This window comes from Myzus persicae, unplaced genomic scaffold (assembly GCF_001856785.1).
Source record: "Myzus persicae strain clone G006 unplaced genomic scaffold, MPER_G0061.0, whole genome shotgun sequence".
In the NCBI taxonomy this organism is placed as follows: domain Eukaryota; kingdom Metazoa; phylum Arthropoda; class Insecta; order Hemiptera; family Aphididae; genus Myzus; species Myzus persicae.
The window spans coordinates 633,389-657,505 of record NW_019103697.1 but is presented as its reverse complement, the minus strand read 5'-3'; the positions used below and the strand labels follow the sequence as shown (position 1 = coordinate 657,505).

The 24,117-nt window shown below is 31.7% G+C and overlaps 1 protein-coding gene across 1 annotated transcript; it reads left to right on the top strand.

The window, feature by feature from the left end:
- Positions 1-2,011: 2,011 nt before the first annotated feature.
- On the top strand, positions 2,012-3,443 carry LOC111035074 (repetitive proline-rich cell wall protein 2-like). The gene has a single exon (XM_022316580.1). The coding sequence runs from the start codon at positions 2,154-2,156 to the stop codon at positions 2,997-2,999; it is 846 nt and encodes a 281-aa protein (XP_022172272.1). The 5' UTR covers positions 2,012-2,153; the 3' UTR covers positions 3,000-3,443.
- The last annotated feature ends 20,674 nt before the right edge of the window (positions 3,444-24,117 follow it).

Below are 24,117 nucleotides of genomic sequence, written 5' to 3'. Positions count from 1 at the left end.
GATATCGCTTTTCTTTGAACGTAATATCGTTCTCGTTTACTCGTGTATATTATTATTATATAAAAAGAAAAAAATATATTAATGTTGTAATTTTTTTATCGTATAAATATTTAATGCTAAACTTAAGAGGACAATGCGATAATTACAAATTTGATAATAATATTAATGATATTTTTTATGTTTAAAAGTATTTGAAAAAATAGCATTAAAAAAATGGGAAGAAACAAGATGCAATCGATAAATGACCCTGAATATCGTAAGAATTAAAGCAGTTTTCACTCATACCTAATAGTAGGTAGGTATTGGTGCTGATGAAATTATTATAGCCAGTTGTCAAAAACTCAAACAAAACTATTTAGTACTATACTACGATAATCCCGATATTGGATTAAAAAAATTATAAGAGGATTTCGTGAATCACACATGAATCGTCATCTTCTACGAGGCGTTCGTCGTCTGCGTACCATTAATCCTCGAGACATAAAATGTCGTTGTTCGTCTGCGATTCTCGGGTTTGAATAATTTTAAACAGTATAGTGCGTTTTAGTATGGGGAAATGAACGCTCATAATACACCAATAACATATTAATTAGTATGTCGAACCGTATATTATATTATTTAATACAAGTACTTACCTATATCTCGAGTTCAAAAAGATTTATATCTAAAAACAATTATACTTTAAATTAAAGTTACAATTTAAAATCTAAAATATACTCATATTTATTTTGTTTATACATTATTACGATTAAAGTTAAACTAAGATAACTAGATACTTACATATTATTTTAATAACTTTTTATATTGTTAGGTGTATTGTTACAGATTAACGAATTTAATATAATTTAGATAACTGCATCTTATTTCAATAATTTGAAATTTATTTATAACAATAGTTATTCGGAAACTATCTATAAAAAAGATCATTTGTAACAATAGAGATGTCTTACACACTTTTTAAGTTTGAAATAATGAAAAATAAGTAATATAGTAATAAGTAATATAATAATAATTACTATGATAATTAACACCTATGTTTAATGATTTATGCATTTACCTACATTTATAGTTTGTAGTTGACAAAAATCACTTATTTAAGTATATAACTACTAAAAACTGGAAGAAACACCCATAAGTATGTGAATTTTATAACTTTGGAAATATTTTTTGATTTTCTATTTTTATTACAATTGTCTATTTTTACTAGTCTCATGTATTTATTTCGTCTAAAATCGGTTAGTGTTATAGTGTCTCACTGTCTTTGTCATATAATATTTGTTGTTACTTTCTACTCGATATCTTAAAAATATTATATCATATCGAATAATACTAATAATATTCACTTTATTCGATTTGTGCACAATTGTGTTTTAATTTCCAGTATATCATATTATCAGACACCTCTTGGTTACCATATGAAAAATAACTAAAACTCGATGCAGAGTATATATTTTTATTTTTAATAGACGCGCGGTAAACACAATCCAGATAAGTGAGTTTTTGAATGACTCTCAATATACCGCTGCAGACAATACAATATAATAATGCATTATATTTTAATATGCGTCTTACATTATTATGTATATACCCAATAGTACCTTTAGTTGTATTTCGCGAAATAAGAAACTCGAAATACTTATCATCGTCATATTATATTACGTATTTAATACCTATATGTTTAATGGAATATCATAATGTTTATTATTATTATTACGGGAACTTCGGATGATTCATTTCAATTTCGCATCTACATACTGCAATCATATTATGCGTGTAAGTACCTATATAAACACCGCACAGCAGATGTCCGTCAGATCGATGTGGGAGCATATAACGAAATTACCTACAAGAGTTACGAACAAATGAGTCGTAACTGGATCGCGTTCCGAGAAAGTAGACTTGACCGGGTGCCGTCGAGCAAAGCACACGCCCGCCGCAGTGTGCCGCGGGGAGGGGAGGGCCCCAAACGTGGCCCCCACCCTCGACGCTCGGACGGCCAGTACAAAACGGATGGGCCAGAGTCGTCAGCAGTCAGTGTTGGACCGAGCCGGAGTCGGAGCGAGCAGCACACGACCATATTATAACACCGAAAGCGCATAAATAGGATTTAATATAATTATATTATTTACATACAGAGCGTGCTCGCTATCACGATGAGAGGTCTCCTGTATACAGTGTGCGCGTTTGGGCTGTGCGCTTACGCACTGGGCAAGGACGAAACAGCCGTCAACAAGGACGCGCCGGTGGAAGGTGACAAGAAGTCGTCGGCGGACAAGACCCAAGACAAGAGGAGTCTGTACGACACCGGTTACGGCTACGGTTCCGGTTCGAGTTACGGATACGACGTAGGCGTCGGCGGCGACGATTACCACGGTCACGGTCACGTGCTTTCCAAGACCATCATCAAGGAGGTGGCTCGCCCGTACCCCGTGCCCGTCGAGAAGCACGTGCCGTACCCCGTCAAGGTGGCCGTACCAGTGGACCGCCCGTACCCGGTGCACGTACCCAAGCCATACCCGGTGCACGTCGAGAAACCAGTGCCGTACCCCGTCAAAGTGTCCGTACCACAGCCGTACCCAGTGATCAAGGAGATCCCGGTACCAGTCAAGGTGCCCGTCGACCGCCCATACCCCGTGCACGTGCCCAAGCCGTACCCAGTGTACGTCGAGAAGCACGTCCCATACCCGGTCGAGAAACACGTGCCGTACCCAGTCAAAGTTCCGGTCGACCGCCCTTACCCCGTGCACGTGCCCGTCGAGAAGCACGTCCCATACCCGGTCGAGAAACACGTGCCCTACCCAGTCAAGGTGCCCGTCGACCGCCCTTACCCAGTCACAGTCGAGAAGCACATACCGTATCCAGTCGAGAAGCCCGTCCCGTATCCAGTCGAGAAGCTCGTCGCTTATCCAGTCAAGGTTCCTGTGAAAGTCGAAGTCCCGGTACCGTACCCGGTCAAGAGCCACGACCATCACGACGACTACCACCACAGCAGCTACTAACTGAAAGCGCATGGCATTAATACACATTTATCGCATCGAAACGGTTTTCCACAACCGCAAAATGGTTACCACTAATTTGTTAAGTACTTTTTTAATTTTTTTTTTTTTTTTTACTTTGTAAATATTTATATTGTAATATAAAATTTATACTTCCTATACAATTATCTTTAAACGAAATTAATTGTTAATATATAACGGAATTAAAAACATTTTCTCTAGACTTTGACTGTTACCGACCAAGATCTTTTTTTTAAGACCTTAAATTAACTTTTATTTTTGTATATATCAAACTTTTACCTGCCCCAACCCCTCTCCCCCTATACTATAATCAGCTATTCTCCTCTTTGGCAACGAAAAAAAACTCTACAAAGGAAACTGTCGAGGGACAATATTATATGGGACGATGTACAATGCAGTATGAATAAAGTTTATTTTTCTTTGACATTTTGTTTTGTTTTTTTTCCACACAATATTTATAAACACGATTCAAAAAAATAAACAAATAAAAACCGACGACCAACAGTTTGGAAAAGTTTAAGCGATTTCGATCGAGGATAATATGCTTTACCATGTTCGACTACGGACGGTTGGTATATATTATTGTCACTATTATCATGCGCAGAACATTGCACGCATATAATAGGTACAATGTTAACGTTATTATAAACGACAGGACAATTGACAATTGATAATAATTCTTTTATTATCCCTGCTAACGTCCTATTCGGGCTCTCCACACGTCACCGATCGGTGATGGTTATATTAAATAATGTCCTCCGATCGACGACGACGACGGCTATAATAATAATATTATTATTGTTTCGGTCGCTGCAAAATGTATAATTATTTGCAAAAATCGATTCGAACGGACGATACCTACCCGTGTGCTGCCTAATAACGATGCAAATATTACAATATGGTATTATTATTATTATTATTGTAAATTATTGGTCGCAAACGATGTGATTTCCCGGGAAAACTGTTTTTCACACCCGCACTCGTGAGCGTGCGAATTATTTAAACGACCTAAACCTCGCCGACTGCTCTGCAGTGTCGAAACCGTAATCGTGATTGCGCAACGCCCCAGCAATGGTGGAAAATCCGATTATTGCGATATGATGATGATATTCACACATTTGCAATAGGTAGGTAATAATAATTGAAATCGTGTGAAGCACGCGCGTCCCACGTGTGCGGCCACCCCTGCAAACGTGATGTTTATGACATTATAATATGCGCTACACGTTCCGATTTAAAACGAGATAATATTATTATTTCGTCCGTTCTCCGATCGTATTTTTTTCGACAGCAAAACGGCACGACAATTTATAATACTATATATTAACGATATTATAATGCGGACCTAGCTATAGGACGTGCATCTTGCACCGTGCACCTTAACCACTTTGCATTGTTATAAATCGGAGTTGTATTTTTAATTTTCGTGTGTTCATTTTTTATATTCATCCTCGTCGATCACGTCTATTATTATACAACTGTGCGTGACGTAAAAAAGCCTAATGTGAGTAATGTTTTTTTTTTTTTTTTTTTACTTTTTCTACGGTCGACATCATACTTTATACTTAGCGAATACGTTCGTACGATAAATAAATATTTTAACGAACAGCACAAATCATAAAAACTAAGTATATTATATTCACCAACTGCGTCACACTATGCACAAATATTGCCAAAACTTGGCTTTCGTCTGGGTCGAACTATATAAATATCGATAAACAATTCGACAATTTGTCAAGTCGTGCATTGTTGATTTGTTTGTTTTCAATTTCAACAAATCGACCAAAAATGAATGGTGGTAAAAGAGTCCTAGGAAAAAAGTCCGGTAAATAAATAACAATATTAAAAATAATTAATTTAAAAAAAAAAATTAAATGATTATAATTAGATACTTAGTATCATTCCCATCATATACATAATAAATAATAATAATTTTTCGGTTTAATTGAATATTAACTATCTAGTTAACTATCTTAACTAAAAATGCTGGTATAAATAATATATGTATAGGCATAAATATTTAAAAAAAACAAATTCATTAACTATTATACCAATCTAATATTAAGACTCATCAGTTTGATAAACTATCGTCAAAAAAATAAAAGAAATATTTAAAAATAATTTCGGTATAAATGCATGTTTGTTGTATAACAATATTATTTAAAATAATATATTTAACCGATAAATTTGGAGAATATTTTGCGAACAAGATTATTTATTCGTTTTGTCAGGTACATCATTTAGTTACAATTTATATTTAATTTGATTGTGCCTCACATTATATTTTTCATTTTTACCTCATTATATGTACCGGACTTCTTTCAAAAGGACTTTTAAACTTTTTTACCGCGAACCTTTTGGTGGTACACCGCCAAAAATAGATCGTTTCGAATGTGGCGGGCTTGAGGACGACGACTGCAGGCGTAAAGAATAACATGAAGAAGGTTCGCACTATACCTTCAGAGCCAATAATGTATCGAAAATCTTTAAAAAAATTAATTATAAAATATAATACAGTCGATTGTGGACAACAAATACACAGGAATGTAATATTATAGTTAATGTTTTATATTTACAATATTATTATGTCACTGGACGCCGCGCAACGATCGATCCAGGAAGACAATAATATAATAATCATTGGCGAGAGTCGCGAGCGTATACGGTTGTGCGGTGTTGGCCATGGCCTCGGGCTGGTTCGGGTTTTTATTTTTTTATTCTCGTCGACGAGATTGCGTAGCTCGCGAGCGCGTGCTAACGTCATTTACATAATACAATATATTGTAATATTATTATTATTATTATTATTATTAAGACTATTATGCCGTAGCTGGTATTAAACCGCAGACCGGACCCGGCCCAAGTCGCGTCGTGTTTTTACTGTGTTTCGTGTGTGTATCGTAATATGCTTACCAATTAACGTGATAAAAGTCATGTTTTCTCGGCGATGGGTGTCCGAGACCTGATCTATTATGAGGACTATAATACGTTGTTCTGGTTTCATTGAGCCCGGTTTAAGGTGGCGGGGGTGGCAGGGAGCAATGGCTCCCGGGTCAAAATACTTAGATTTTTTTTAGGAGCTTCTAATTTTTCACAGTACATTATTTTTCATAATGTCGTATTTATTACTTACCTTTTGAAATATAATTTAAGTAAAAAAATGGGTTCTTTTAATCGTTAATTTAAATAAAAATTACTTATTCTACGGAAACAATTAGGTTCTGAAAATGAAATACTTGACGCTGCTGAATTTAGGAGATATGACACAAACATTTTGCTTTGGCAAAAACTAGAAAAAAAGTTTTAAGAATATACGTATATGGGTTATCTGCTTTATGAAAATAAAAAAAAAATTTTAGAAAAATTATTTTTTGATTTCATATATAGGACAATTGGAGGCAATAAAGAAATCGGCCTGAATTCGGGCTTAGTTATTAAATATTAGACATTTTCTAGCTGATTTCCGACCGTTTCCTCTTCATAAACTTATAACAGAATAATATAGGTGTAGGGTGAAATATCAGTAGTATAGATGATATAAGTAGTTTATTATGTTATGATAATCTATGTATAAAAGAATATTCGGACAGCGATGTCAAAGTAATTCGTGTACGATAAAATAAAATACGCCCAAAACATCGTAATGACCGTTCGTGTGGTATCCACAGATTATTGTGTGGAGATGTATAATACATAATAATATACAAATATAATATCCGCGGGCAATCGGAGCGGTTCGAATATTATTATTATTATTATTATTATTATTATTACTTATTAGGGTCAAGACGTGAGTTTTTGCGTGCAACGCACCGCGAAGTTGCGCAATGGTCCATCCGGATTTTTTTATACCAATGACCAAGACGTACCGACAGACATAATTATACTGGGCACAATATAATAAAGGTAGAGGGTATAAGCACTGGCATGCGACGGAAAATCAAAATTTTTAATTCGTGGTTTCCCAATATACAGGTTATACTTGCAGGCTGCAACCCACCTAAAACTATTAATAACATGAAATGTGTGCTAAACACCGTATTATAATTTATAACTGCAGTGGAAAAGTATTAATTCATCTTCATTAATTATACTGTAATAGACGCTGACATCCTACCAAAAATAAATCCATTACAAAAATAATAACAAAAAAATCCCAATTAATTCCAATCCACCTTACTTGCTCATAGACAATAATCCTATTGATTGCAGCATCTTCCGTGAATGTAAAGGACTAAATAGTTTTTATTTGTTTTATTTAAACCACTTGTATCCCTCATTTTACTATTTTTCAAAGTATTGACGCACATATCAATTTATCTTATAATTTGTTTTTATTTCACTTAAATATTTACTTTGTAAAACTTAACAACACGTTGTTTATGATACGTTTATTATTATTATTATTATTATTATTATTATTATTGGTATTCACCAGTATGTTACTTTAAATTTTATCACTTATTTATATTTTGTGTTAGGTATTTCTAACATTTTTTTTAGTTTTTATAATATTTCCTCCGAGCGCGTATTTGATACACAAATAAATAAATAGACTATTGATGATCAATGCAGTTTCCACACTTGGGGCAAGACTAAAATCCAATGAACAAATTAATAGGTATATTTTTATGGCCCTCCTCATTATTATTATATACCTATTGGCTATTGGTGTACTATTAAAAGTATCTCTGTATATTATAATACAGAATACTGCAGGTACTACTATAGTTGTTCACACTTTTTTTCTGCTTCAGAAATATTTTACAACTCTAATTACATGATATTCAATATTATGCATGTTATTAAGTTTCGTACAAACCACAACTAACAAAATCCCAAGGGAGATGACAATGCCCCCTCTAACGGGTGCACTGGGTGACTATTTTTTTTTTACTATACGCAAGAACGAGTAATGAATGTCACACGAGTTCCACGATTTCAAAAAAAAAAATCTTTTTCGGGAAAAATAACTAAAACATTCTCGAGATGAGAATCCAACCTTATTTGTTATTCCTCGTAATTAAGACGTTGGCGGATGCCGCTCTTTGCTAACCGCTACCACTCTACAGGTGTGGGCCCATATTATAGTATGTACGTATTCCACCTAAGCACAAGTATTTACCCGCCTCGCATACCACTCAAATCCCTCCTATTAACTATAATGATTTATTTTTCGGGGAAATTTCTAAGCAATATTGTTATTATTTTTATTATTAATTATCGTGGTATAGTCGTATAATAATAATATAATATATTTTTAATACCTCGCGTCACGGAATTAAAATATACAAACAAAGAAAAGTTTTTGTTTCACAATAATAATCATATTTGTGGGAAACATTCTCTGCAATAATGAAACACTCTATATTATAATATTATTGTTGTAGCCTCTCTCCCTCGGTATACCTACTCATAAAGTACCAAATATACTATTCGTTATTTCATTGTTGTTGGTTTTTTTTGTACAACGAAATGTAATAAATTACCTCTATTTATATTCAACCAGAAATTTACTCTCATTAAAAAATGCTAACTAATATAAGAGCTTAAATTTAAATTGTGTACTTTATGTTTTGTTTTGAATCCATCAAAATAAATTATTCTTGAAAAAAAACAGAATAAACAAAAATTAAGATTTAAACAGTTTAGAAACTCAATAAAAACAACGAAATTACATAATATAGAAACAGAGTTATTATAATTTTTATATTTTTGGATCTTCTCGTTATAATTATTATTATAATAACTATAACACAGTTATCTAAAAACAATGTACTATTTTTGGAATTAGTTTATTACTACTCATTACTATTCAATTTGCGTGAATTATATGTAACTTAACATATAAAACTTTTTTATTTTTTTAACGTTTTCTTGACAATCATCATCTAAACTTGGTACTTATGTAGAATTTTTTTTTTACATTTTGTAAATCAGATCACAATATGGTATACCTAAGTAAGAACTATAGATTTAAAATGTACAGAAGAATAACAATTTTCACATTATTACGAAACATTTTAACAATAAATTTTAACTATAATAGTATATATTCATTCTCAAATATACTTTATACTCCTCTCAACTATTACACACAACATAATATTAACTATTTGTTATGGCTATTAAATGGTTAGCTGAATAAGACTAAAATTATATTTTTCAACAAGTATAACTGGTAAAAATATTGAAATTTTTTATTTTGTCAATTCATATTGTATTAGATTATATTTCATCCATCCACTATTGCATATTTACAGTTATTTCAAACATCTTCGACGTTTTATTATTTATGTTTCGATAGGTATAATTTTACCATATAAATAACTCTGAAAGTGTTATTTTGCATTTTTAATTTTTATAGGTAGGTATTCAATTTTTGGCTGTGCAAGTTTTATGAGATAAACATTATAAATTACAAATTAAAAACTTGATTACCAAATGAAATTACGAGCTAAATATTTATTTATACAACTAAATATATAACTTACAAACCACATGAAGTGTTAATATTAATAATATTAATTTAGTATATTCACAAGAATTACATAAAAAAACCAGATCTGTAGCTTTCATTATTCATTAAACATACATTATAGCCAATTTATAGGTATTGAATATCTGGCGAAAACATGATGCAAAAAACATATTGTAATAAATAATAATTTAACAATATTATAAAAGACTCAAACAATTAATAAATAAAAAATAATATAAATGTTTCCAAAAAAGTGATAACTATAAAAATTAATAAGTTATAATAGGAAATAAATAAAATTCAAGATTAATTGTTTAAGACAACAGCTTTAACAAAAATGCATAATTTAAATACTAAAAACTAAAATATGTTGGTTATATAATTTGTAAACACATAGAAATTTTTATATGTGAAATGATCAATAGCAACAATAAAATAGGTAATCATTTTATGAAAAATTTCAAAAAAAGTAGTTAAGAGTGAAAAATACCAAAATGTATATAATATTTAAGTTATAACTTATATGAAAACGTTAAAAATATTACTGGCTATAAAAACGATGTACCTACGCCATGTAAAATGATCAAAAAAACCATGAATGGTACCGGTGCGATATACTAATGAAAAAATTGCATCTAAAATAATGTATATATATAATATATAGAATATAGATACATAATACGGATTATGTTATAATATGTATCTACCTTGTATTACAAAACAAAACAAACCAGCAGTCCCAAGACAATTAAAATTGAATGAATTCGCGTAATGTAATTCTTATCTAATTATCTCAGAGTCTGTGGACCTAAGTGTGTTGGCCGTCGAAATAATACACAGACCTCAATGCCGTTCGCGGTATTCCTTGCGTGAAGATTAATTTTATGATTTTCTTTTCGTACGAAAGCCCGTTGACAGGTAATAATATTATTATAATCCCTCATGACCCGATATTGTAATACATATTCGTGAATAAATCAAAAACCAGTGAAATTTCATTAGCTTGTTAACGATAATATTGTAACACGAAAGTAACACGAAACTCGCTGCACATGGTACAAAGTCTGTGTAAAAGGTCTAATAACATGGTAAAAAAGTAAAATGTATTTACTTTTTGGTGTACCACATTTATATTTTTATATATCATATTGTCGTATAACTGCAGTGATTCGTGTACGCCACGTGTAAGGCGTACATAATCAAGCTGCAAATAGTTACTAAAAAAATTTTGAGAGTTTAAACTTCATAATACTTATTATAATATGTAGCCGCCCTGGCAGTTATTCCAAAATATATATATTGAACATAATATATTTGTATACAAAACATTAATAATGGAAAAATGATTTAGTTTCGAATTTGCAGTAATAAATTATCCCGATTGAGTGGAAGCTCTGAGTGTCCGTTGAGGGGTGATAAAGTAACAGCGTAGGTGAGTAATAAAAAAAAAAAAAATTAAAAAGCGAAATGTTGTAAAATTATATTGTCGTTTGTTTCGGTGACTTGTCACGCGGGGGTGGTCGTACGCGGCTCGGTCTTGCGTATGAATTAATATTATTTATATATGATTGTAGCTTTTTCGCGAACGATATCATATCATACTACTGTGGTGACTACCCGGTCCTCGGGCAGTATAATACAATATAATAAATTAATAAGCACAATGATAAAAATGAGCACACACACATATCGCACGCTGCAGTTTATGTTTACCAACGCCGTTTCCCCTGCATATACGCACGATGACATCCATTCGGAAAACCCACTGAACCGAGTGCCGACGACCATTGCCATACCGGAAAACTCGCATTAACGGTCATGTATATAATATATATATATATACACCCATTCAACCCGAAAACCGTGCAGCAGAGGGATGCAGAGGTGCGGGTTCCCGCGGGAGGGTTGGAAGGGCGGTGTAATCCGATCTGCTCGTCGAGTGACGTCATCTATATATGTATGTATTTACTTGGATATGTCAAAAGTCGCGAGTGTAACACATCCTGGGTGCAAAGGCCAGGGAGGGGGTGGGATCCGAAGTTCACTCCCTAGAGAGGATCATCCGCCGGAGGTTTCCGATCGGCTGCGGTGCAGCGCGACGAACGCGTGATATACCACTCGAATCGACAGCGACGGAATGTTCCTGATTTTCTGAGCCACGTGGAAAAATTTCCAAGTAGGTAAATATGGTATATATAGGTACCTAGCCGCTGCAATGTATACCGTATTAATGGTTAACGGTAACGTTTATATAATAATGGATCGATGGCTGTGCTCTGCAAACTTCGCTGGTTCAGGTCTTAAGAGAATCCTGTACAGGAAGTCTCATCACTTTCGAGAACCGGCTGGAAGTCTCGACACCTACACCTTATTGCAGGTTTTATCCGGCAAAGTCTGCAGTTTGGTTACATAAGAGAAGCTGCACGTGAGTGTCCATACTAACGTCATAATATTATGTCATAGACGATCACTGGACTTTTACGAACACACTAGAAAACCTGTTTCCAGGAACGCTCTGATTGGTCTTTGCTCGTTGGCCTTTAAGTCTTTGAAGCAGTGTGCAGTCATCGCCGTAACTAGTATTTACGTACTATATAGTATAAAAATTTCTCACGCGGTTTAGGTGACCGCAACGATAACAGACCCCACTTTAAAATTACTGCACAGGCGTTAACACCGAAAAAATAATCTGCTCATGTTTGTGTATAATATATGCGTGTTTTAACGAGTTTACAAAGTTTGCATACGAAATTGCTTCATCTCCTTTATGAGTATAATAAAAATATTATATAGTAGGTACACACTACGAAATATGATTGGCAGAGGAAAAAAAAATACAACACGCCTAATTACAAGACGTTTTTGTGTTTATATTTTATCGCTCACCGTGTGATGAAATATTACTCAAAGCTTGTAAGATTTTTATATCAACAGAATATTCATAAACTAAACTATATTATATTTCCAGTATACCGTCAGGATAACGCCAATAACAAAATATTTGCAACCTTTTTGTACTATCTGACACCCTATACTTTAATTTTTTGTATGCGGAAATAAGTGCACTAAACTAATTTAAAGTTAAATCAAATCATTAACGCTGTCGTTTTTAAGCTTGAAATTTAAAAATATATATGTTTATACTTTTATAGAGATTGTCAATATCGTTGATGGAAATTGAAATTGACACTTGACAGTCTGCCATTGCGGTAGCAGTATAATAATGTGCTGACCGTCCACTGCAATATTCAGATTTCAAAAATATATCATCATACTGTGTTTAATTTGAATTATTCAAAGACCATTTTTGTCGAAAAGAAACGTGATAGTGAACATAATTTATTATTTTTATTCATTATAAAATATAAATCATTGGAAAATTATTCGCAAACTACAAAATCATACATTAAAACACACCAAAAGTTACACGACCTCGTACTACTTGATCGTTTACAAATGTAATTTTGGCTTTTTAATATTTTTTTTTTATATATATATGCTTGGTAAAAGTCTTCGACTGCATACATTTTTAGCCTACATTAGTTTAATATTAAAACCAAGTATTAATATATATTATATTTTAATACAAATATTGATTGCATGTTTTGGAAAATTTAAAATTCTTCCCTTACGTTTATATTGTGGAAAAATGTAATGAATACGACAGTGTTCCCTTCATAATCGAGGGCTTGGTGAAGTGTGAGAAGGTCATTGGAGATCTTGAGGGCTTCTATGTGTTTGGGGCAGACGGGCAGTTGATGACTATAATATGTGCTCTATTGTTAAAGTTTCATTACAATTTTTAACATATTATAATATACTTGTATTGTATAATATTATAGTCTGTACCTACATACACGTACACCGAACAAAGAAAAATCCTCGTACGTCTTCCTGCAGCAAATGAATTACGTTTGGCACAAAATATGTCTTGGAGAATTTTAATCTCGTAGCTGCAGCTGCGTATGGTACCTATATAAACATACTTACAATATTACAAATGAATACGTCAGACACAATATTACATTATACAGGTGCAGTTATTTCTGTAATATTTGTACTCACGTTTATTACGATTCTACACAACACAATGTAATATACGCATGTGTCGTACACCGATTAATTTAACGAAACACGACGAAGGTTCAAACGTTAAAACCCGAGGCTCATTAACAATGTACCTATAGCGTCTAATTTAGCCTAAGTGCAGTGTTTGCCCGACGGATTAACATCGTCACCGTCGGCAAACACCCATATATATTATTATTATAATCCGGTAGCCTTTTTTTCCCGTTACGCATTCATCTCTCGCCGATCGTAATGGTACGTCCCTTCATACACCCGCACGCAATCTCGTTCGCCGTCGGCTACTCGATTTACATACTAGTGCAACGGAATACGATATGTACGTAATATTTTGTAAATATGAAATTATCGGTTATAATATTGTGCCAACATTATCGAGATAGGTAGTATGTATGTTTCTTGTTATCTTTATGAGTCTATAAAAATTATCGATTATACCTATTTTCGGTGTAATCGTAGCATTATTTTATCTGCAGGTAGCGACCTTTACAACTTAATCAATATACCTGAAACTTTTCCTATAGCTCATTAATATCAAGTAGAACAAATTGACAAGGGGCCTCAACAATATTTTAAAAGTTGAATTTTAAACACCAAACTAATATGTACATAATATTTCATATATATAATTTCCTTATAGTAATTATATATTTATGGTTTTCATTACTTTAAGATAAAATATATACAAAATCAGTAGTGATTACTAATTATACGTTTTGCAAAATTAATCTTAGACTATGTCTTTTATACGTTTTATTAAAACCAGGCATGCATTGTTAGACACTGTCAGTCTTTAAAAGCAAATCGGAGATACTATATGTCTATACACCAGTTAATCTTTTTATTATTATTTATTATATTCATTTTTATAATAGGTACTTATGAAAAGTTTCTATATACAATGTTGACATTAGCTAGTAAATTTGTTTTTTTTTGGGGGGGGAGACCTTTCTCACAAGGTCCCATATACTATCGACTATGTAAGCCCTCCTCCCAAATATTTGCTTGAATCTCCGTCTATGCGGTACATACATATAGCTGTGGTTCAATTATTGTATAATGTCAATAATTTAATTGTTAATATTATATAATGGCTAATTAGTATTATTATGGTGGTGTAGTTCGCACCATTAGGTACAGTATTTATATTTTATTATTATAATAAATAAATATTATCTTAGAGGTGTGTGTCATTTTACATATACGTATTATGTATTATCTGAAGTCACATCATACAGGTGTATTTGTTTTTAAGAACACATACATTATTGGTAATAATAATACTTCGGCCTGCAAAAATTTGGCCTGTGCCAAATTAATTTCGTTTCATCGCTTGTTCCGTGCATCGCTATTGCGTTTTAATAGGTGCCATATACCACAAAACGTAAATGTAATATAATTTAACGGTTTATAACCTGTTGATTAAGAGCGACTAGTTTCCCGTAGAACGGACTAAATATCCATTTTTTTCCGAAAGGTTACTGGACAAGAAATGTGAAAAAGAGATGTGGGCCCTTATTTAACTCTCCAGCGGCATTCACACTTAGTACTGCAGTTAGTATCAGGGGGTTTAGCTTTCGAAGAGCTTATTTAGTTTCAACACATAGACGATGCCATTAGATGTACAGGTGAATTTAAATTTAAGTTAAATTAAAAATGAATAATATTTTACTTTTGATTCGTAGATAATTTAATGCGAATCGACTGGTGAGTGGTGGCAATGCAATTTGGCTATTTCCATAGAATAATGTTACTAAGAAAAGACACAGATAAACTGTATATATTAATTCAATATATTATACATCTATTCTGTACCTTGTGGAATGAGATAGCCAAATATCAGTGCTACCAGTCGACCCGTCGAGTGGCTTAAAATTATCTGCAAAACGAAAGTATAATATTACATTTTTAAAAACTGACTTCCCTGCCTTCTTACAAAAAAATTTCCTAATGACATTTTTGTTTAATTATTTCTTGTGGTCAATATTTAGTCTACTTTAATATAGTCAATTTTATTTTTATCAAGGCACACTGAAGTTGTTAGTTATTATTAGTATTTATTTAATAAATTATACCTTATGAATTTGTTGTAAAATAAGGTGGGTTTCCAGTAAACACGAATAATGTTCAGCCATTTCCAAAAACACGGTAACGTGGTTAATTGTATGGTAACCTAACCTAACCAACCAATCACAATAAAGGATTTACGCGATTTAATGGCCACCCTCTTACCTATACACGCAAACACGTGGTATAAAGACTGCACAGTGACCGCAGTATAAATCCAGCGACCGCGGTCCACATCAATTGTCTGCGTTGTATTTTCTGTTGTCTAAAGGCTTTGGGAAAACATGGTGACCACTGTCTTAGTGATATGTTTCTCCTCGTCCATCGTACTGTTCGATTTTGCGTCGTCATGCTAAATTCCAAATTCCAAATGCATATTTAACGATGTGCGGTGCATTACATCTCTGTAGAAACAAGTCTTGTAAAGTTATATTTATAGTTTAGCTAGCCTCATAATTTCCGGTCCGACAATTATTGACGATGCCCGTTTCCCAAGTATGATGGGCCGTGGACTACAGCTCTGTCAAAGTAAGATGGTTCAATAAATACCGTCTATAATATTCAAAAGTTCTTCGTGGTTGCCTTGTAAAGTGTAAAAAAAGGTAAAATTATTGAAACCTTGATAAAATGCGTTAAAAAAATATTTATGCCATCAGTATAGCATTAATCGTTACCGTAAAATAACCACAATAATTATCATTCCAGTATAGCTACTATAAGTACTACTTATAATAGGTACTAGCTTGTAATTTGGCGTTAACAATTTTATTGTCGTAATACTTTAATAAGTGCATTATTTAGGCAGGGTCACACTCCCCGCTTGGAAAATAAGTGTTCAATATTTCACCTTCAGGTACCAGTAGAGTACTAAGTACGTTTTTTTCAATTATTTATTATTATTTTTATTGCTATTTTAATGTTTATTATAATCTATTATTACTTAGAATTTAATCGCAGAGAGTCAGTTTATGCTGTATATTGTTATTTATATATTAATAATAATATTAAATTGTTATTGATGAGTGCCAATAATAAAAAGAAAGTCGAATTATACTCTATAAATTGTGATCCAGAATGGGAAAAGAATATTAACAGTTATGTCTATTATTTCACATTATATACCTACCTACGAGTTATACCTTATGTCCTTATAATGTTTTTTTTTTAAACATTAGACTAGGTAATAATTAGTATATAAGTAATAATTTAACTATTTATTTCTTAAATTATGTATGGAATCATATTTTATATTATTCTTTATTTATTAGAAGGTCGATGATTAATATTACTTATTTATTTATTTGAATATTTAGACGCACCCAGTTACAATGATTAAAGGCATAGGTACGTATGTAGGGTTTACAATAAAATAATATAATATAATATATTTTTTTGTTATTTCAGATAATATTAAGTACCTATAATAAGACAGTACCGATAGTAATATAATTGAAAATATAAATAATGTTATAGTGTTTGTAATAATATTATAATGTCCAAATAAATTTAGTTGTATTTGTATTCATCATATTGTATAGCCGTATAGGTAACCTACATTCCTTCCTGTAGGTAGGTACACAATTTAATAATTATAATTATAACAAACAGCTAATACGTATAATATACTATTGTGATATATTTATTGATGTGGAAATTACATTTATCGAGTAAACACAAAAAACTACTCCATTACTTCCAAGCAATCGTTATTGTGCGAAAAATATACTGACTTTTTATACGTGGTAGAGGATAAAAAAATTAATAATTACGCCATCCCCCACCCGGGCATGGCAGAAACCCACGGGTGCCCACTAGAAATTCTGCCAAACAAACACACACGTGTTCCATAACCCTACAGTACCACAAACTACAGCGAATGGCCTCAGTTACTTAAGCTTAAAAAAAAAATTAATAGTTAAAAAATCGACATTTACCTGGAAGTACCAGGAGAGAGTATTTCTGATCCCTTAAAAAAAAGGTTAACACAAACCCCTGAATATCTCGGGAATTGCGACCTCCCCCCTACATTGAACAAATCCTAGACCCATGACTTGCATTATTGTTATTAATCGTTTACACCTGCAACTGAAAGTATACATTTATAATTTTATAATAATACATAAACATAACAATGTATAATAATATTATCAGTTACGGCAATATTATAGAGCACGAAAAACCATTCGAGAGTGACACAATAACACCAAACGCAAAAATTATTTATTAATAAAATATTAACTGATCCGTGTTTATAATATATGGTCAACTGACAACTACTTAGACTTAACATGTTCAAAATGTTTCATCCAGTTGCTGATTTTTTAACTCCCCCCTCAAAATCAAATGCTGAAAGTGAAAATTAATTGTACTTTTGTTCCTATGTACAATATGCATACAATTATATGTTACAATAGTATAATAATTATGAAAATCAAAATAAACAACCTAGAAAATAAACTGCAGTTATTTATAGCAATCGATACAACACTTATAGAAAGTATGATACATACCCATAAATACGTATCTACCGAAGGGTTAACAGCCGGTATAACGAGCGGAGTGTAGCAGACAAATATTGGGCAAAGTCTCCTCCTCCGTCGTCTTCGCCGTGCAGTTTTGTTTGCGGAACCGGAAATTTCCAAGATTTCTGGTTCTTATCGCGTTACTCCTTTAAGCGTACGTACATATTAATATATTACACATATATAGTGTAAATATATTATTATGTATTATAAATGTGTATAGTTGGTCGGCGGGTTTGGCGGAATAGTTTCTTTATTGTTTGCCAAGAACAACCACAACCCCGTTCCCGGTTTCCACGCTTTCCTGCGCTGTTATGGATTATATTATTTTATAATAATAATTATAATATATCCGTGCGTGTTTAATGTGCCTACGTTCGCCGCCAATCGGCAGAAAGTGCCAAGTCGGTTTTGCATTAATTTCAATTTCAATTCCGGCAAAGCATATAATAGATTAATTATTATTGATAAGCTCTCCTATAGTATAAAGTCTCACCTGAAGCTCCATTTCCACTGAATTTATGTACCTACAACAACGATTCTGATAACATTTATATTATACTAGCTGTCCCGTCACGGCGTTGCCCGCGTATTAAATAGCTATATAAAAACCTCCCTTTTACCCCCTTAGAGGTCTAATTTTAAAAAATCCTTTCAAAAAAAAAAAATAATAATAATATTTACAAATGATTCTAATGATTCTGTACACATTGTTAGTAAAAAATGATTCTATAGTTATAATTATAATTTGTATAGTTAATTATTTTGATTGTGTACACGCCGATGGGCGGCTATAAGTGTAACTCAGCCGACAGCCACCTTGTTAGGCAATGTACTAAAATTCAATTTGATGCATTCTTAAGCCTTATCTACCCGATTAACCAATGGAAACCAAAAAATTAAAAAATATACCAAGTTCTATTAAAAAATTAAGAAAGTTGAGCTGAAAATTAGTTGTTAATTAAAATAAACATGCTAATTGTATACCTATACAGTATACACATATTGTATGGCACGATGGCCCGTGAGTGACTTAAGTTTGTTTAACCAGATGAACAAACATTTATCAAAAAAATCACTATACAATTTTTCATTAATCTTCCGATTGATTCCACTGTTAAATGAGCACTAAGAAATTATATATATATTTTATATCATAGTTAGAAGATAGATGGACCTGTTTTAAATGATAAGCGATAAGCAAGTTGCCTCAACTAAGAGAATTAGGGATTTATTTTTTTATACCTAGTTAGATGATAGATTGTAGAATTTTACTTTTCGGAGCAATTCATATTTACACGCCGACCAAACACATAGTTAGACGGACAAAAAGTTATGGTTGCATGTCGCTATGAAAACCCACAGGTCGCCGGCTGTAAAATATATATATAGATATACAATTTGTACGTAAATAATTTATTTTTACCGATTTTAACCCCTTTAAAAGTGAAGTTTTTAAAATCGGGTGACGTCGTAGTGACACTTAGGAAGGTATTTGGAACAATTCTATGAAAAAAAATTAGAATAAAGTTAAATAGCGTGGTCACAAAATTGGTACTAATATTATATATTAATATATATCTGTTATATTATATATTATATAATATAATATAATATACAATATAACTGTCTAAGGATTTCGGATTTTTTTATTTATTCTTTCCCGATTGATTTTAGTGTTGCCGTAGTTCTCGGGGAATATTATGTTTCGTGTTAATTATTTTCCGTATTACATAAACGAATAATAGTAAATTATATTATTAGAAATAAATCATTTATTGAGTATCATTAGAAGTTACAAACTTGCGGTGGTGGGACAAATAAACTATTATACATTTTCAAAATTAAAATTAACAGTTTAACTTCGTAAACTATTTATATATTATACATAACTTTGAAATTTGAATAAAACTAATATTAAAAACGTAATTATGTGGTTTACTTAATAACCAGTTTACATTAGAGTTTTTATTTATTATATAAATATTAGACTTTTTATTAACATTATGCAATTTATTTATTTTTTATTACAGAGACATTACATTCAAATTAGACGGATCTAAATAATCCAGCATATATGTTTACCAGATAATATTTCTACGTTCACAACATGAACATCATGGTACACACTATTTTCTCAGAACACACATATTATTCTCAATTTTTTTTATAAGCAGCTTACGTTAGAATTTTTACAAAAGTCGTCATAAACGAAAAAATTTGCGAATTATTATGTAGTTAAAAATAAATCAAATCTTTAATATTCATATAGGTATCCAAGATTTGAAAATTTAATACAAATTCCTCATAAGTTTCTAGATCTTTCTTTTGCTAGATCTAAACAAATATATGTACTTTTTAAATTCAAATGTAGTTATTACACCTATAATAAAGAGTTGTTTTCATTTAAATTAACTATATTTTTTATAACTATTATATTCAAAATACAAAATAAAGTCTTCTTCATAAAAAAAAAATTTAAATTAAATAAATAGAAATATATTATTTCATTATAAAAAATGAAGGTTTGGCAGTATATTATTTTATTACATTATTATTATTTTAGTTGCTCTGAAGTTTGATAGCATGTTATTTTTGGTATAGAATCTGTTGAACATTTTTCTTATAGTAATCCGATAATCTAACTACAAGTGTTATTGAGTGTTAAGTTAAAAATGCATAGCCAACAAATCAATATTACAGCGTCTTTGAGATTATGCAATGCTGACAACGAAAAGGAGAAAGATAATATGAGATCTAAAGTGCACCCGCCAAAAAACCACCCGGGAATTCAGCAGAAATGGGCTGACATTGAAGAAGAGCTGTGTCTTCTTAAGTTAGCTCCGTCTCATCTGAAATTCTTGAGGACAGTGTCTGAAGCTATATTTTCCGAGTCACTGTATAGGAAACTTAACTTTGTTCCAAGGAAAATAAGTACAGCGGTAGGTGATAAGACAGATTTAAAGCAATCTGGCTGTGAAAACGTGCTAGGTACACAACAGCCGACAGCCATGACTTTTTCGACTGAGATTGTAAAGCTAGAGTAAACAAGACCTGTCATTCAAATTTTAGCAAATAAAGGAAGTAAAAATCGTGGAGCCTTCTTTAATCTTGTGTTCTCCAACGTATTCGCAAAATCTTTACGGTCGGTGGCAATGAATAGACCTTTGAACTTCGTCTTACGATTGCGCGTTGAAAATCCACGGCTTTGACAACCGAGATTTTAAAACCAGAAACAAAAATAGTTGTGCCTGTTAGTTTTCCATGGCAAATTATTGCTGACGTCATCGATGAAAATGACATCGAAAATATTTAGACACTCGACGATTTTGATTTGCAATCTATCGGTATTGACGATGACCGGAATGGAGCAGCAACACCCAGACGTGTTTGACGTAGGCCATTCCTATCGGCTTTAGCGGGAAGACTCCTTGAAGTCGATAGGAGGTTGTGCTGCTAGTGTGGTGTACCACCCTCGATACACCAATAATGTAAGCTGGTCTGAGTTTGTAAGATGACGAGCATAGACGATTTAGCGAATGGAAAATTGTGCTTGTACATTTTCTCTCTATCCCTATGCTGTGTCAATGCTTTCTCCATGGTGTAGTCATCCTGTATCGCTATTTTCATCCTGTATTGCTGCGTAAACACTGTATTGCTGTGTTGATGTTGTACTGCCTTGTTTATCTTGCATTCTTGTATTATTGATCATCGTGTTATAAGCTTATAAATATTTACAAGATATGTTAGCTATTTTTTGTTAAATGCATACTAATTTTCTCCATGTATATTGTTGATAAAATAAAAATTGTACTTATTTACAAATCACTTATTAATTAATTCAATTGACTAGTGTTCTTATAACTGGTAGTAGGTAACTATAGTTACTTTCTCCCGTGAAAATTAAAAACCTTATATTGTGCTTACGTAAGATCTATTTTAGAACATAGTGCTATTGTGTTTGATCCTTCCACTTGTTGTGGGAGGGATCAAATTGAAAGAGTACGTCGTAAATTCTTAAAATATGCTGCATTTATTTTAAGTATCGACCATCCATCTCATGATTATTACCCAATTTTAAATAAGCTCGGTTTATCGTCCTTAGTTCATACAAGAAAAGCTACTAACCCGACATTTCTCCACCTACTAATAGATGGCTGTATTGATTATCCTGTTTTACTTTCCATGATTAACTTTAACGTCCCTTACTCTTCAGTCAGTCAAATGTATCCATTTTTTATTCCAAAATGCAACACCAATTATTCTGAGAATGTTGCGTATGAAAAATAGTTATCCATATTCAGTATTATCATATTATGTATAATTGGGCCTAGCCCATATTGTTGATAGTAAATAAATAAACGAATGAATAAATAACATACAAAATTAAAAATGCGATTTTTCTATAATAATGCGTAATTAACTAAAATGCAAATCCAGTATTGTGTAATTTAAAATATCTAAAAGCCAAGTATCAAATTTTAAAATTATTAAATTATAAAAATTGTTAAAAGTGGTTTTGCTCAGGTCAGGAGCATAATAAAGCATAAAGATAAGTGAAAAATAAAAACATACATATAGCTGTTATAACTGGTATATACCATAATAATATATTATATAGGTGCATTGCTATTATTGAGAAAATATTAAATAAGATTATTTGTATGAATATGTTTTGTTTGAATTGTGATGCTGAAGTACCCGCAGCCCTTATCGATAATATTTTATTGCAGTGAGCAATATCTGTCGATAAATAAAATTAATAAATCAAAAATAAATCTAATCAGCAATCCTCGAGACTTGCTTCTAGGAAAAATATGCGTGTGGAAATAGTCAACGACCATAATAATATGATCAAAATTTTAAACAACATTATTTTGGTTGTATGTTATATATTTAAATTAAATAAAAACTTCGACGGTAAAAATATTGATAAAATGACAAATTATTTAAAATTTGCATCTAAAAGTATAGAATGGAAGAAATATGCCAAATATAAAATTAGACCAAAAAAAAAAATACAATATACATTTATATTTTATATGCAAAATCATACTTCAAAGCTAGCTTTGTTTTAGGATGAAACGCATATTATTACTCTGCTATTTTTGTGATTGTGCAAAATAAATATGCAAATGCTACAAATCTTCTGCCCTAGTAGTGGTATAGTAGTATAATGACTATTGACTAATGCGGGTAACGGTATCATTTCACTACAAATAGTATAGCTAGGTATGCTTGACCGTTGTATTGCAGACATTGTTTTTTTATTTTAATACAAAACATAATGTGTTTTTCAATGAAACACTAAAATACTTGTAAAAAAAAAGATATTTGAACTATGGACTCAAAATACCTCAGTTATAATATTAATATTATACTAATAGTTAAAATATATACGAATTTATTGCTCTAGTATTATCGAAATCGTACAATAATATAGACTATAGTTAAATTGATAATATATTATTATGTTATACATGCGTGTTATATAATAAGTAAAATTTTAGGTGAATACCAGTGGAATATTGTATGTTTTACTCGAGATAAGATCATAAATTAAATATTACGTTTGTATGGGATCATTATTCATTCCTCATAAAACATTTAAACATAAACTAAAAGTTGTAAAAAAATATTCTCCGAAGAAAACTCAACATTGTGATAAACGAACATCTGTAAAGAATACCTACCCTTAATTTGAAAGTGAGTAACTTATTTCACTGTCCAGCCAAAACAATATTGCTCTGTAGATGTCATTTTGCAAAAAAGTTTTAATGCCAAGAACTGACATTTGACAAGTTTTTTACAAAATATGAAATTCTCTAAATACAGGAGAAACAAAAAAGGGTGGATTTATAAAACAATTCTTCGAGCGGAATGACGGATATTATTTTGACGTGGGACGACCATCTGTATAGCAAAATATACAAATGAACAAGTT